At 41.1% G+C, this 16,126-nt stretch overlaps 1 protein-coding gene and 1 long non-coding RNA gene across 2 annotated transcripts in view; both read right to left on the reverse strand.

The window, feature by feature from the left end:
• Window positions 1-3,203, reverse strand: part of LOC149114302 (uncharacterized) — a 19,517-nt gene extending 16,314 nt beyond the window's left edge. Inside the window, exon 1 of the long non-coding RNA XR_016206441.1 lies at window positions 2,449-3,203. This is a non-coding gene — a long non-coding RNA (uncharacterized LOC149114302). The remainder of the gene's footprint in view (window positions 1-2,448) is intronic.
• A 3,871-nt stretch (window positions 3,204-7,074) lies between these two features.
• On the reverse strand, window positions 7,075-9,050 carry LOC149114303 (uncharacterized). The gene is made up of 2 exons (XM_089286050.1): window positions 9,029-9,050; window positions 7,075-7,847 (listed from the first exon to the last, which is right to left on the reverse strand). The coding sequence occupies exons 1-2, from the start codon at window positions 9,048-9,050 to the stop codon at window positions 7,108-7,110; spliced, it is 762 nt and encodes a 253-aa protein (XP_089142176.1). The 3' UTR covers window positions 7,075-7,107.
• Between the last annotated feature and the right edge of the window lie 7,076 nt (window positions 9,051-16,126).

Raw genomic sequence — 16,126 nt, forward strand, 5'->3', positions numbered from 1 at the left:
CTCTCTATGAGCCACACGAGCAACACAATATGGCATCGAATTATACGGGTTTATATAGGATTTTCTACAAGATATCCGTGGAGGTAGTTAAAAGTGAAAATTCTCAATAAAAATAGCTTACCTTATTCCATACGTGTGTTGTTTGCTCCTGGTGTGGTTATTTTACCGATTGAAATTGATTTAAGCGACTTTTTTGAATTCCGATTTTCCCTTTATAAAGAGAGAACAAGGCGAAACACTTTAGTCGGGACAGCCTGCCGAACGAAGTCAAAAATCCCAGGCTAAAATATACCCACGGTCACAAATCCACCGTAGAATTCAAGGGCAAAGGTTGATCTTTCATTTCAATCCTCTAGCCACACAATTGCAGCCCTGCAAGCGACGCCAGGCGGCTCTTCGTGTCCCCAGTGAAACGATAAAACTATAGAAGAGCTCCGTGTCGTTTGATCCGCGACCCAACGACCGTTGAAATCGGCTTGGTAACCTCGTCATGTTGGCAAACCTAGACTCGCGGGGGTACTAGACCGCAATTTGTCAACCGAACTTCTTGTAACACCCGGGGTCCCCTCAGGTCGAATTTACAATGCAAAATAAAAGTCGTACAGAACGCTTTTGCAAAATGGCTTTAAAACCAAATAAACGTAAGATCATCGGGGAAAGCTCCGTAGAAACTGAGGAGATACAATCATTTTTGAAGTGGAAGTCGTGGTAAGTTTTCTCGTTTATGCACCTTTGATCTGTTTGTTGAAAGTTTGTATAAAATATTCCCGAGCTCATAAACTAAATTTGCTTCTCTTAGGGTATTGTGGAATAACGAATATTGTGAGGAAACTGTAATGGAAGCCAGCAAAATTTTGTCTAGAGCAAACGAAGAGAAAGAATTTGCCGTAAGCAAATTGAACTATGTTTTGCTCGGTAGAATTCTTAACGAATTGTGGGGAGATGAAGTTAAATTGGTGAGGCGAGGACCAAGTAACTCAAAGGTGCATAAAAGTGAAAACTTACCATGACTTCCACTTCAAAAATGATTGTATCTCCTCAGTTTCCACGGAGCTTTCGCCGTTGATCTTACGTTTGACAAATTTGACAAATTGCGCTCTAGTACCCCCGCGAGTCTTGGTTTGCCAACATGACGAGGTTACCAAGCCGATTTCAATTAACAAATGGTAAACGCCATAGCGTGCACTATTGAGTTATGGATGCACGCGGGAGGTTGCTAAGCACGAAAGAAGCGTAAGCGATAGCCGAGTGCGACTCTAGCTTCTTGAGTGCTTAGCAAACTTCCCAAGTGCATCCATAACTCAATAGTGCACGCTATGGCGTTTACCATTTGTTTTATAACATAACATTGCGACATTGGAACAACAGAAGTCCTTTTATTGAGCTACATCACAAAAAAATGTTCGTGTAGTCTTACATGACAAGAGAAAACAAGCGCGCGAAAATTCATTCATGACAACCGACTGCACACCAGTAACTCGATAAAGTTTCATCTTCAGACAACTGTGAAGACAGTTTCGCATTTCTGGGAGAAGGACGTCGGCCATTACTTTGGAAACAATGTCTGTCAAAAGATTTGCTTTGTAAACATTAGCACTCACGTCAGCAGCGTACACCCATGGGCAAATAGTAGACGCTGAATTAACCAATCAGAGCGCGCGCTTTGCTTTAGTTATGTTATAACGGTCGTTGGGTCACGGATCAAACGACACGGAGCTCTTCTATAGTTTTATCGTTTCACTGGGGACACGAAGAGGCGCCTGGCGTCGCTCGCAGGGCTGCGATTGTTGGGTAGAGGATTGAAATGAAAGATCAGCCTTTGCCCTTGAATTCTACGGTGGATTTGTGACCGTGGGTATATTTTAGCCTGGGATTTTTGACTTCGTTCGGCAGGCTGTCCCGACTAAAGTGTTTCGCCTTGTTCTCTCTTTATAAAGGGAAAATCGGAATTCAAAAAAGTCGCTTAAATCAAGTTCAATCGGTAAAATAACCACACCAGGAGCAAACAACACACGTATGGAATAAGGTAAGCCATTTTTATTGAGAATTTTCACTTTTCACTACCTTGACGGATTTCTTGTAGAAAATCCCATATAAACCCTTATAATTCGATGCCATATTGTGTTGCTCGTGTGGTTCATAGAGAGAGCTTGGGCTGCCCATGGGTTAAGTTTATTTTTAGACGTGAGGTTATACATGTAAGCTTAACTTGACGACGAAAATCGGCAGAAAACTTAATTTGTTTACAACTTACAACAACCTCCACAAAGCGACTCACGTGTTATTGTTTAGAGATGAGCGAAATTAAAACGATGTAATTTATAAAATGTCTCACAGCATGGCTTCAAATAAGGAAGACTTTAAAAAGGATTTCAATTGAAAATAAGCTTATATCGCCGAGGCAACTTGTTAATTTTCATAGCAAACGCCACAACAAAAGTCACTTACCGCAAGTTGGCAATTCAGTTCGGTCAGTGTAAATCTTCCTGGCAGGCAGAAACTTGCAGTAGAAGTTGTGAAGACTGAACTGAACTGATCTTTTCGATAGATCAACGAATCAACCACTTTTTCCCGGTGTGTTTACCGTTTTGTAATTTCTCTTTTTAAACACTCAAGCACGTTTGATTTCTCTTGTTCATCACCTGACCAAATCATGTGACTTTTCTTGCACGGCTGCACAACATCACATCGCGCGAATTTTGAAACATGTTTGAAACGTTCTGCAGTCTTCAGAGTCAATTTGTCGGGTACTTTCGCCTCCTTTCTATAGCCCTCGTTAGCTTTCGTTCACGGCATTGTTCGGTATTATTTCACCTCCTTTCTCTAGCCCTTGACTCGATATAATTCACGGCATTGTTCAGTACTATTTCGCCTCCTTCCCCTGTGCTGGCCCGCTCTTTTTCGCCATCTTCTTCGCTACTTCTTTGCCTGTTAATTCTTCTGTTTTTTTGCTTCAGAGCAACCCTATCTTAGAAATATTAGATCAACCTCCGCTATCGTTTGTCGACATAACAAATAGAAATGAGTTTTCTTTTCTTTAAAAATCCCGCCTAGAAAAATGGCATGCATTCTTCCGATACAAACCGAGGGTGCATGTCTCTGTCAACCTATTAGCTGGAGTATGCCCGCCATTTTGGGCAACTCCGCCGCCGCCGTCGTCGTCGTCGTCGTCGTCGTGCGTACGCGCGCCTACGAGCGATACCGCTAGCCATGAAAACCATGAGAAAATCCATTCATGGGTTTCCTTGTCTTTCCCATATGAGTATGGGGCTCCGCTTGGCGGCCCTTCGGGCCGCCGGAGCTCCGCTATTAAGATTTATTTTCACTGATAAGTATTTTTTATTTCAAGACAATTGTGTCTCGGTAACTTGTAAGTTCGTTAAGCGCGTTGTCCGGAAATTACTTCTCGAAAGTTTAATGAAATATCCCCCCTACCAACTCCGTATTTACTCGGAAGGCATAATAGAATTTAACGTTTCCTTACTTCTAATTAAAATAGGTAAGAGTTATCAGTTAGCCTGTGTGCATCCGCCCCTTCCCCCCAAAACATCGGGGAGAGAATTCTTTCTGTCCAATTTTTTTGAGGCGAACGGCGGATTTACACAGGCTATTATTAATTAGTAAGTGTTCGAATCCGTCGCGATCTTTTCCAATCTTTATAATCGCCGTTCCCTTTATTAATTACGTTAATAGACTACTATTTTAAGATATATTTTGATTTAAATTAGTTTTTGTAAATCACCAGAAATAAATTGATGTAACCCTATAAAACTGTAGGTTCGACTTCCAGTCCCCACCCCTTCCACCTGAGGAACAAAAAAAATTGAGCCTAACCTTCTAGCCGTTGTATTAATGTTCGAGACCTAAAAGATGGGGATAAAATAGTTTACAGATATCGCTTGCTTGGGCAATTTAACTTTATTGCGTTAAGATTAGGTGAGAAATTAATACTTCAGTATTCATTGGCATTAGAAGCTATGGTCATTTTGTAATACTGTGTCATGCTAGGTTTTTTCTATTGAAAGATCTCCTTGGCCTTGTGTTTGATTCTTGTTAGGTCAAGTATAGTAAAGGTTCAATTCTGGGAGTGATAACAAATTATTATTTTTGATGTTTGTGGTTTTTTGTTACTTCTGTACTTTTCGTAGTCGGTAGCGTCACGCAACTTTTCTCCGCAGTTGTTGTGTGACACGACCTGCAGATAACGGTGTTGAGCCCAGGCTGTCTCAACTTTCCCGCTGGTGTTTCCTTCCACGTGGTGTCCATTCTATCACCAAAACTTGTTTACAATGAATAAGCACAAGAATAATCACTTCTCAGTGAAAGATGTTTCATCTTGTGGTAAGACTAATTACGTAGTGTGACGAATCAGCGTTATACTCTGTGTTTGGTTGCATCTTTGCTTACATTGTAGTTCCTTGTCCTCGATACTTCGCCTCGGTCAATCGTTTTCGGGTCAAGTAGTCGGAGGCGAAATTCTTCTCGGATACGTCACCGAAGTCAATTGACCGTAAAGGCCCGTACGGCTTTCTCCCAGGCCTTCACGGTCAAGACGACTGACTGGCATTGACCTAGGACAGTTAATTAAACCTGTTGTACCAGTTTGACCGGGTATGTGCAGCATACTGCAATAATTCGATTATGAGTCCTTGAAATGAGTGCCCAACCACCACCACAATGCCAAGTTTGAAATCCTCTAATGGAGACCAGACTTTCCCCCTTTTCGTTTCAAAATTCGCGCATTGCAGGGCTTAGAGAAATACAATGGTCAATACTGTAACTGGGTTTTCCCTTCGAGGTTGCAATCTCAAATTTGAAAGTCCTGGAACGATGTTGAACTACCAGACGCCTACATGGGATATTCGGTAATGACCGAAAAATAATAAATATTAACAATATAGAGAAATACAATGGTCAGTACTGTAACTGGGTTTTCCCTCCGAGGTTGCAATCTCAAATTTAAAAGTCCTGGAACGATGTTGAACTACTAGACGCCTACATGGGATATTCGGTAACTTTAAATTTAATCGTTTTATTTTCATTTTTATTGTTGTTTTTTTTCTCGGAGGGGCCGGGGGAGGGGGTGAATACGGAGGCTAATATTTTCCAACTGGAACTGACCTTTTTCTGCGACAAAACATACAGCTTTCCCATGAACCGACACGAACACCCGGAATCCTCGGAATGAGCGAAAAATAATAAATATTAAAAATGTAAATTAAATAATAAATTAACAATTGATTAAATACAAACTATTCTCTTGATAAATATGCAAAACGCAAAAAGGAAACAACTTAACAAAGAGAAAAATGAGACGCCACGTGGTCCGTTGTCTTTATTGTTGGTAATCCCAGCGATTCTGAAGTGCACGGGCACAGTTTATCAATCTTGTTTGAATATATATATAGATAGATAGATAGATAGATAGATAGATAGGCAGATAGATAGACAGATAGACAGACAGACAGACAGGCAGGCAGACAGACAGACAGATAGATAGATAGATAGATAGATAGAAAGATAGATAACTGCAGACAGTACTGATGGAGACTAGGATGGAGACTAGGATGGAGGATAAGCTTGAAAAGCCGCCCCAAATACTACACATGTGGTAGTATCTAAGCCATTACCAGAGTGCTCAAACTAGCGAGCTAGCGAGCATGCGCAATTGCAACAGTAAAGACTCATCCCAGTAGAGTGCTCAAACTGGACATGAAAGCGGAGCTTTGTATGCCAGCGAGCTTTATCTAACTGCAGACAGTACTGTTTCGGCCTTCTGGGCCTCATCAGTGCAGTGCTGAAGACTGGGATGGAGGCTAAGCTTAAAAAGCCTCCCCAAATACTACACATGTGGTAGTATCTAAGCCATTACCAGAGTGCTCAAACTAGCGAGCTAGTGAACATGTATATATATATGGCTATGATATATGATATATGATATATGGCTTAGGTACTACCACATGTGTAGTATTTGGGGTGGCTTTTTAAGCTTAGCCTCCATCCTAGTCTTCAGCACTGCACTGATGAGGCCCAGAAGGCCGAAACAGTACTGTCTGCAGTTAGATATAGCTCGCTGGCATACAAAGCTCTGCTTTCTGTCCAGTTTGAGCACTCTACTAGGATGAGTTGTTACTCTTGCAATTGCGCATGCTCACTAGCTCGCTAGTTTGAGCACTCTGGTAATGGCTTAGGTACTACCACATGTGTAGTATTTGGGGTGGCTTTTTAAGCTTAGCCTCCATCCTAGTCTTCAGCACTGCACTGATGAGGCCCAGAAGGCCGAAACAGTACTGTCTGCAGTTATATATATATATATATAACCAAAAAATGGAGTGAAATTCTCATCTACTACAAAGTGCTCAATAGCTGAACTAGAGCGGGAATAACAGTAAAAACTCAAGAGCTAGGTTATATGGTCATTTAATCGTTACTCCGAGTTTCATGCCTCATGCGAGGCAATCATCAGGCGACTGCCAGAAAAACAACTTGATTTACACAACAAAGGCGGTGAGGTCTGTATCAAAACAAGGTCACCTTCAGCCTCGCTGCTTTTCTATTATAGTGTCTGTCGATGTGGTTTAGCATCAAGGATGTTTGAACCAGTAACAAACTCATCTGCCGGTGTTTACCAACATTTTCCTAAAGAAAAACCTTTGCAAAAGATGCTTCATTTTAAGAGAAGCACAGCGAAAAAAGTGGCCTCAACTTTGCGGATTTTTCATTTATTTATTTATTTGTTTTTTTCTTTTTGGCGCTTCCTTAAATAACATTTTTTACAATAACTGTCTAATTTCTCACGAGCTGTTTGGCTCATTTTTATCATCAATAAGAGTACAGACGGATACAAATTTCATTTATGCAAGCTGTCAAGTTCAACTTTCAGCTGTCAAACTGTCAACTTTTTAACCAATGAGATTTTATGGACTGTTTTAAGTAGCTAATCAAAGAGCGAGAAAAGCTATTGACAATGCTTGCGTCATTTTGAATAAAATTCACTTATCTTTGTTTACGGCAAGTTTACGGCGTCTTTTCCCCTCATTTATTCCCGTCATTTGACCATTTTGGGGTCAAACGCTAGTTCAACATTTGCTTTTATTACATTTAGCGCTACTCAAGTTCAAATTTCGTCACAAGAACTACAGTGTTACAGTTGATCAGATCCTCATCCTTCACATCTTTTAACGTCTCGCTCTCGACTTCTTTAATTCCCTCTTCAATTTGTTCATCAATGAACTGGTAAAATGTACTCACGTAACGACGCCGAAACATCTCATATAACTTGGATTTTGTCAGACTCCATGCAAAGGAGAACTCTTCTTGGGAGAATTTCCCCTTAAACTTAATCTCACGGAAAAACTGCTTCCCCTCACTTACCTTTTGAAAATAGCTGCTGTAGCCATTCGCGGCTATTTTGAACATTGGATGACTATGACTTACCGAGTCAAATTGAACAAATGAACCACTGGGTCGAAGAGAACGAAATATTCCCTCGTACACAGTATTGGGATCAACAAAGTGATGTGTACTGAATACTGCTAGAATCGTATCAAAACACTGGCTGATTTTCGAAACAGAAAAAAATTCTTCCGCCGTTTTTTGAACGGGGTAACTTCCTTTCCTTTTACGCGCTACCTTTTGCATTTCTGCGCTGGGATCCACGCACCAAACAGGTTTTTTTAGCACGAATGATTCAAAGATGTTCTCGGCAATGAAGCCGTTTCCACTACCAATGTCTGCGACAATGTGGTGCGGCTTCAAGTCCAAGGATTTCATCAGGTGGGGAAGGAATTCTTTATACATTTCTTGGTAGAGGTATTCGTAGTTGTTAGCTACCGAGCGATAATGTTCTGGAAAAGAAAATACAAAATTGAACTTCTTAAGGGTTCAAGAAAAGTTGCAAATGTGTCAACAGTCCCTAGTACGCATGCATTCCAAATGTTTTCCCTCGTTGCACCATATGTCAGCACCAAGAATCGCGACCTCTGGCCGGACCCAATTTTCTGAGCATGCAGAGAGTATTCGTTTCGTATTCTCAGCCAATCAGATTTGTCAGATTTGACGGGGAGTCCGTGAATCGCGGACTTCTGGTGTTGGACCGGCCCAGAGGTCGCGATGTTTGGTGCTGACCAAAAGAAGCGCGGCCTCTGGGGACGAGAATATCGTTTCACCAATTTCGTACCCACAGCGTCAGCCCCCGTTCCCCTTGACTAGCCCTTAGGAAACCGCAAGTCAAGGAGGACGTGTTGTGTTTGCAGACTGCAGCTCTGACCAAGAAGGCGGTTTGATTGACGTTTAACCAAATCTATACTGCAGTCAACTCCCGATAACTCAAATGGTTTCTGCGCATCCTTACTGCGCACGCAACTTCACACGCCACGTCATGCATAGAGCGCGCACTAAGTAATAAAATGAACAATGATAGGGCAGATGGCCATTGCTACGGCTTTGCCTGGATTTGACGATCTTAGGCGTACGGTGGCCCCTTTTTTTCTTTTGATGGGTCATTTTCTCTACGTTTACCGAAACAATGAAGAAAATCGATCGACTAAAAGTTTGTATTTTTTGCAAAACGCAGCATCGAATTCCGTTCTTTTTAGCTCTTCGTTTATCTGTGCGGTGGTTTCAAATACTTCTTGAAGGGTTAAGTTTTGTGAACACGTTGGCAACATTTGGAATTATTAAAGCAACGGCTTCACTTATACAAAATATTACTAGGATAGTTTGTCTCCGTTGATTCACCTTTGATATTTTAGGCTAAAAGCCCTGGAGACCACGCTGATTTACGTGCGCCAATTTTTCAAAGTCAGACTAGCTAGTTTTCCACGCGCTTTACCGCTCTAAAACGAAGTCCGTGACTAATGTTTTTCACAACGTGAAACAACTTTTAATCAATCTCCGATGATTACATTCGCATAAAGTAAGGGAATAACAGAATAAGCTATTTCCACATAAATTTAAACGAAAAAAACAATTGCTTCAATAACAAAAGAAAATCACTACCACCAATGGGTAGCCTAATGAACTATACCTGTGAAGAACTTTGCATTCATTAAAGTTCAAATGGCAACCTTCAAATGTTGACTTTCATAACAGCAACAGAGACACCCAATTTTTTTTTTCATTCTGGAACACGTAGTTCCCTATCTGTCCGCAGTAGAAGTTTGAAGAAAATCTATTGAGTGTGGAGCATTGTTCTCGTGCCAACGTCCTTAAAGGGAGTTTGCGAGTCGTATTGAGAACAAATGACCAAAAAAACGGTGTTTTCTGTATTTCTATTCATATAGCGAGTACATTTTACATTAATTATAGAGAAGTCGAGTGAAAGTGGAACGATACTTTTCTAAATTACTGTATAAATCAGACCGCAGAAACGTAATAGCAAACAAAAGAAAGCAAAGCAAAGCAGCAAGAGAAGTCAAGATACTGCGAGCTTTACAGGTTTCAAAGAGGACAACGCCGGGCTGTACTTCTACAGAACTCATGCGATTTACTTTTTCGAGAAAAAGTTTCAATGTTTTGGACTACAGCACTGATTGTTTTTGGTTGTGACGTATTGACAATCATGGTTCGAATCATCAAAGGTAAAATTGTACAGAAAATGATCTGGAAGGAAACGAAAATTGCTTGGAGTTAACGGAAGATTCGAGTCATTGAGAATAAAATTACAGTAAATGTATCACGGAAATACAGGGGAAATCGATTTTGGTTCGAGTTAGCGCGAGGTTCGAGTTATCGTGGGTTATGAGTTAACGGGAATTGACTGTATTTCTATTCAGAAAATAAATCGATGCAAGATTGATACCTTCTACGTAAGATTTTTCACGCTTGCTCATCATTGAGTGCTTAGATCCTGGTTCAGCTCTGTATTCGTGGTAACTCAGTCAGAAATGAGAATTAGCCCTGCAGAAGCAATAATATGGAAAATATGTATAGGCGATCGTACGAATGCCAGTGCAGTGAAGGATTTACACCACGAGTGATATTTGGAAATTCCCTCAAAATTGCACGAGCCTTTAGGCGAGTGCAACTTGAAAGAATTAAATATCACGAGTGTGACTGAAGCGTCGTGTCGGACTTGAAGACAGTGCGAATGCCTTGTTGTTCTAGGCAGCACCAGAGAGACTCCGAAACTGCTTGGACATAAGCTTACGGTAAAACGGCGAACACGCCCACGAGACTGGCCACCATCCTATCTGGAATGAGGTAAAGTTTATTGATCGAGATCCTCACTGGTACACACGTAAGGTCAAGGAAGCTATTCACATAAGACTTCACTCCAATAACATCAACAGGGATAGTGGAATTGAAATCCTGTTGAAGCATGGATGCCCACGATCAAAATACACAACAACAGGAGAACGGTACAACAACGGACCGCTGAGGGAACAGCTACTCGCCGGAACAATGGAACAATAAGAGGATCGAAATGCACCAATCACAGCCGACCTTTGTGATATAAATGATACCGTGCAATCAGTCGACCTTATCGCCTGAAGAAGACTAGCAGTAAGCAGTCGAAACGTCGCGATCTACATCCCAAGTGACTACATCATGAGACAAACGATAATACACTTTATTATTGCATCTACCACAATGAATAACAACAACCTTTTCCTCGACATTGTTAATAATATAAATGAAAAAATTACTCGATTCTGATTGGCTGAGAGCAGTGCAGTTCAAGCGTAACACCAGTACAAATTACGCATCGTAATTCCGGATTATGATTGGCTGAAAGACAACAGGAAATTTTCTTAGCCAATAGGCCCTTTGCAGCTAGGCCATCACGTGACCGATTTTTCTTAAAATTATGGGCTATAACTTAACGAAGGCCAGAAATGGAAAAAGCACGTCAAAAATATCAAAATGGCCAGGTTTGAGGCCCCCATCATTAAAGAAGGAGATTTTATGACGGTCCGAAATTTTAAAAGAATAAGAAGATTAACATATACAGGCAAAAACTAACGATAGATAAATCCGACGTTTCGGCGACATCTTGGCGCCATTGTCAAGGGAAACTAATTAAATATGCGATTTCAAGAGTAACTAAGAGTTCAGAGTTTCTAATTTGCATAAGTTAGACAAAGACTTTAGCGCGAACTGAGTCTGATTGTACATTTAAACACGGTCGTAATTGTTTAATGAGTAACATCTCATTAATGAGACAATCAAACTTGTTGTGGCATTTTTTCAACACGCTAAAACAATTGCGAAGGTCATTCGGAATCCTGCCTGCGTGTCTATTATCATAGTGATTGCGTACTGACGAGGTCTTGCTTCTATGTCCATCAACGCGTACGAACAGATGGCCACGGGTGTAACCGACATAACCAGCATCGCACTGGTCACACTTGAAGTTATACACAACGCATTGTTGATCAATGAGCTGAGGCTTAGGTTCGCTTGTCGGGAACTCCTGGGCAATCTTGCGGTTCGTAAACACCGGTTGAACACTGGTCTGCAGCTTCACACTGAGATCTTTCAACCGTGTCTTCACGATATTAGCAGACTCCTGGTCTTTAAAGGGTATGACAACCCGAGTAGTGTTTTCTGTCGTAGATCTGGACCGTAATGAGGGCTGGTCAGCGACCTTTAAAGTTAGGAAGGTTTTGACAGTGGAGTCAACAAGGTGCTTGGGATATTTCAGTTTAGAGAAAACAGACTTCAGTCGTTCGCACTCCTCAGTGAAGTAGGACCATGACGAAGACAGGCGATGTGCGCGATCGAGCATAGTTGTCAATAGTCCGCGCTTGTACCTATTATCAACATGACTGTGGTAATGGAAAAGCAGACCACTGTTTGTTGGCTTCACAAACACTTTAGTTTCAATACGAGGCGCTCTGTTTAGGAGTTGAGTACCGAGAAAGGGAAGCATTCCACCATTTTCGACCTCCATAGTGAAGTTGGTGGCGGGGTGAGCGTGGTTGAGGGTGTTAAGAAAGTCCCTAACTGTAGACAAATCGGGCATCACAGTGAATGTGTCGTCAACATATCGACGACATCACTATGGAGGTCGAAAATGATGGAATGCTTCCCTTTCTCGGTACTCAACTCCTAAACAGAGCGCCTCGTATTGAAACTAAAGTGTTTGTGAAGCCAACAAACAGTGGTCTGCTTCTCCATTACCACAGTCATGTTGATAACAGGTACAAGCGCGGACTATTGACAACTATGCTCGATCGCGCACATCGCCTGTCTTCGTCATGGTCCTACTTCACTGAGGAGTGCGAACGACTGAAGTCTGTTTTCTCTAAACTGAAATATCCCAAGCACCTTGTTGACTCCACTGTCAAAACCTTCCTAACTTTAAAGGTCGCTGACCAGCCCTCATTACGGTCCAGATCTACGACAGAAAACACTACTCGGGTTGTCATACCCTTTAAAGACCAGGAGTCTGCTAATATCGTGAAGACACGGTTGAAAGATCTCAGTGTGAAGCTGCAGACCAGTGTTCAACCGGTGTTTACGAACCGCAAGATTGCCCAGGAGTTCCCGACAAGCGAACCTAAGCCTCAGCTCATTGATCAACAATGCGTTGTGTATAACTTCAAGTGTGACCAGTGCGATGCTGGTTATGTCGGTTACACCCGTGGCCATCTGTTCGTACGCGTTGATGGACATAGAAGCGAGACCTCGTCAGTACGCAATCACTATGATAATAGACACGCAGGCAGGATTCCGAATGACCTTCGCAATTGTTTTAGCGTGTTGAAAAAATGCCACAACAAGTTTGATTGTCTCATTAATGAGATGTTACTCATTAAACAATTACGACCGTGTTTAAATGTACAATCAGACTCAGTTCGCGCTAAAGTCTTTGTCTAACTTATGCAAATTAGAAACTCTGAACTCTTAGTTACTCTTGAAATCGCATATTTAATTAGTTTCCCTTGACAATGGCGCCAAGATGTCGCCGAAACGTCGGATTTATCTATCGTTAGTTTTTGCCTGTATATGTTTATCTAAATCATTGTTGATTAGAATAAGAAGATTTGTATGGAAAAAGTTGCTGGAGAGCAAGACCTTGCTCTCCAGCAACATTTTACATACAAATCCTCTAAATTTTCCGAAAATTCAAACCGTAGTATAGACTTACTCTTTAATTCCAGGGGCCTCAAACTTAGCCATTTTGGTATTTTCGATGCGCTCTTTCGATTTCTGGCATTCTTCAAGATATAGCCCATAATAGAAAAATTTTCTCGGAAAAGTTTGGTCACGTGACCCCAGCTGCAAAGGGCCTATTATATATGACATAAAATGATAACGAAAATTTTGTGCGGAAACTTTGAAAAAAGTTTTCTCGAATGAGAGAAAATGACTTCAAGGGAGATCTTCCGGCAATTCCTCCACGCCGAAGCCGCTCGTGCAGTTTCTGCTGTTTGAAAAACTCACTCGTGCAATATAATTCCAAATTAAGCTCGAAACCGTATGATTACCTACGCAGATTATTCTTTTCTTTTAACTCTGGGGTGAAATAGAGTTTTGTTGTTGTTTGTTAATTAATTGTTGTTGACTGAGTTCGCGTCTAACAATAATGCGTGGCTGGAGTTATCGGCAATCATAAGGTATTCCCTTAGAGCGGCTTTCAACTTAGTGTCGTAAAACAAAAACCAAACCAATTACTATCCAATTAGACTACTCAGCCAACCTCAAACCGTAGTAAAACCAAAAACAAAATCGAGGTAATTGCCTGATTACTTTTGACTCTCAATGGTAAACCGTTCTTATTCATTAAGTGACTCCTGTTTCGTTTTAACTGAATAGGTTTTGAGGACTTATGAATACTCAACTACAATGAATCTAAGGATTTCTCCATACCTAGTGAGCTTACATTCCCTATTCAAATGACGCTCTAAAAAGCGACAGTCTTATACTGGAGACGCATATAAAGGTGATAGGTTAAGGTAAGCAAAAGTCCTGATTGGTGCCCAGTGGCTTATCAGGTCGATGCTTATCTCCAGTTTTAGCAGCATGACGCGACAAGGAGTATTTCCACTCCCCCCTGGATGAGATGCTAGTCCATCGCAGTGTTGCTACCAACATTAGATTCGCCGGCACCCATTTATACACATTTATACAGCATGAAGAAGAACCGAAAGCTCAACTCAGTCCGTCTGAGTTTGTGTCCCGTTTTTACACCAGATACATACCCGAAATTAACAGTTGACGCATAATTTTTGTAGAGTCGGATTGTGCAATTCAGTTCCAGTTTGTATTCATACCCACCCCAAAGGAAACGGAGGAGGTTTCAAGCCAAAACACTTTCTGTGATAGGGGTATGCCTAATTTCGACCTGGACAACTCAGTACATCCGTATTATGACAAAGGCCATAACACATCATAGATCCTATCTTTGTAACTTGGCCGAATTATAATTAGACTGGTTTGATACCAAAATGCGACCCTTCTTCTGCATTAATTTTTTCTTTGGGTTTCTCTTTGCACAAATGTTTTTTCCTGCCATTTTTCCTGCTCGAATTTTTTTGTTTTTTTCCCCACTCCCACATCACTTTTCTAATGGTCCGTCCCTTAGTTTTTCCGGTCAAACGGTTCGATCCCGTAATCTAACTGTTGATATTGGTCTCGACAAAAAAATCCACGGATATCATTTAAAATCGCCTAAATATCCTATTTTTTATCTTTTTTTTTTTTGGCTTTTATGCGAACATTGAGCGAAACGTGACATATACGGCCGACATATTCTATGTTTAAATGCGCGAAAAATTGACTCTCGCCTTGCAGCATACGGAGGTGTTGTGTTACAACGGAAAGAATCTATAAAGGTTTGTATGGGAACCCAACGGTTTTGCTTTAAAAGTCAATTATTCTTCTATTTTGTGAATAAAATCTACTTACCCTGTTACTGTGTTGTGTTCTTCGGCGAGTTATCGTTGTGTGGGTTTCCACTGCTAAAATAAAGACGCAAAATAGACGTGAGGACATTTTCACAAGCGGTAAGGTAACCTGCGAACAGGCTCCCGGCGAGCGCGAAAAGTGGAATTCGCCCCGATCGCATCGCTCTCCGAATTCTTCAGTTTAGCGCTCGTCGGCATACTTTGCTCGCCGTATGTTTTTTCCCTTCTTCGCCGGGAGCCTGTCAGGCTAGCGTTAAGGCCGTGAGAGCGAAAATTCCGAGCGAAAATTCCTCGCAGCTTCGCCATTCTTGCTACTTACACTACCCTATTGAAACAAAGCATTTACGAACAAAACGTAGTCAGACATACAAGCTAAATGGCCACCACAAAACAGGCAATTCATTTACCCCGAGTAGAGCAACAATTATGGGTAATTAATTTCAAGATCAGGAAAAGGGCGTTAACATAATCATCCTCAATCCCAAGCACTGTGAAGAGCAATTTATGAATTTGTCTTTTTTTTAAAAACCTTTTCGTAAGTTTTACCTCAATCAAAATGTAATCAATTCCATCATCCTATGCCAGACTTTGTACAAGAAGACTTTAAATTTACGTTCAATCTCGCTGCGTAACATTTTGATCCCTTGCAGCAGAGAATCGAGTATTATATAAACGAACGTTAGATGAGCGAATACTAATCTAATACGGTTTTTGAAGGACCATTCGCCACCCCTCATCGAGGGATTTAAGCCACTGAAGCCCGCAAGACTCACGGTACCTCCTCGCATAAGCAGGTTAGCCGATCAGTAGCTATCCAGCACATGTATCGCCGAGTTACTGCTAATGTCTCCGGAGGAAAGAGCAAGTTCTTGGGCAATGATTATATATTTGAGAAAAATGCGTTGTCCTTCTTAATTAACTTAAAATCATGAGACCTGTTTCAATGATAAAGGCTAGAAAATAAGAAACAAAACAACAACAAAAAATTTCCCACCTTTCCTTGGAATTTTTGACGTCTCAACATGGATTAGAACGCGATATCAATTACTCGTGCCAAGACACTTCAAGAGCCACTCTCATCATTAATGCAACAACAACAACTAGGTTTATTTGCATGACCATAAATACATACAATGTTGCAAAAGCTTTTGTAAACTAAAACTAAAACAGTAACGATTATCGTGATCACATAATAATGTTATGATATAGCAATCAAGTTGCATTGGCTTGATTTGAAAGTAGAATATTGCGTAGATCAAAGCAAGATGAAA

The sequence above is a fragment of the Orbicella faveolata genome, unplaced genomic scaffold (genome assembly GCF_042242905.1).
Source record: "Orbicella faveolata isolate gen_17 unplaced genomic scaffold, um_ofav_v1 contig_14, whole genome shotgun sequence".
Lineage (NCBI taxonomy): Eukaryota > Metazoa > Cnidaria > Anthozoa > Scleractinia > Merulinidae > Orbicella > Orbicella faveolata.

What these genes read in the sequence shown, in the direction of transcription:
- LOC149114303 (XM_089286050.1), bottom strand. Translation starts at nt 9,050, where the DNA reads ATGAATGCAAAGTTCTTCACAG. An exon ending in GAATGCAAAGTTCTTCACAG is followed by an intron (nt 7,848 to 9,028) that starts GTATAGTTCATT and finishes TTTCTTTTCCAG; the next exon opens with AACATTATCGCTCGGTAGCT.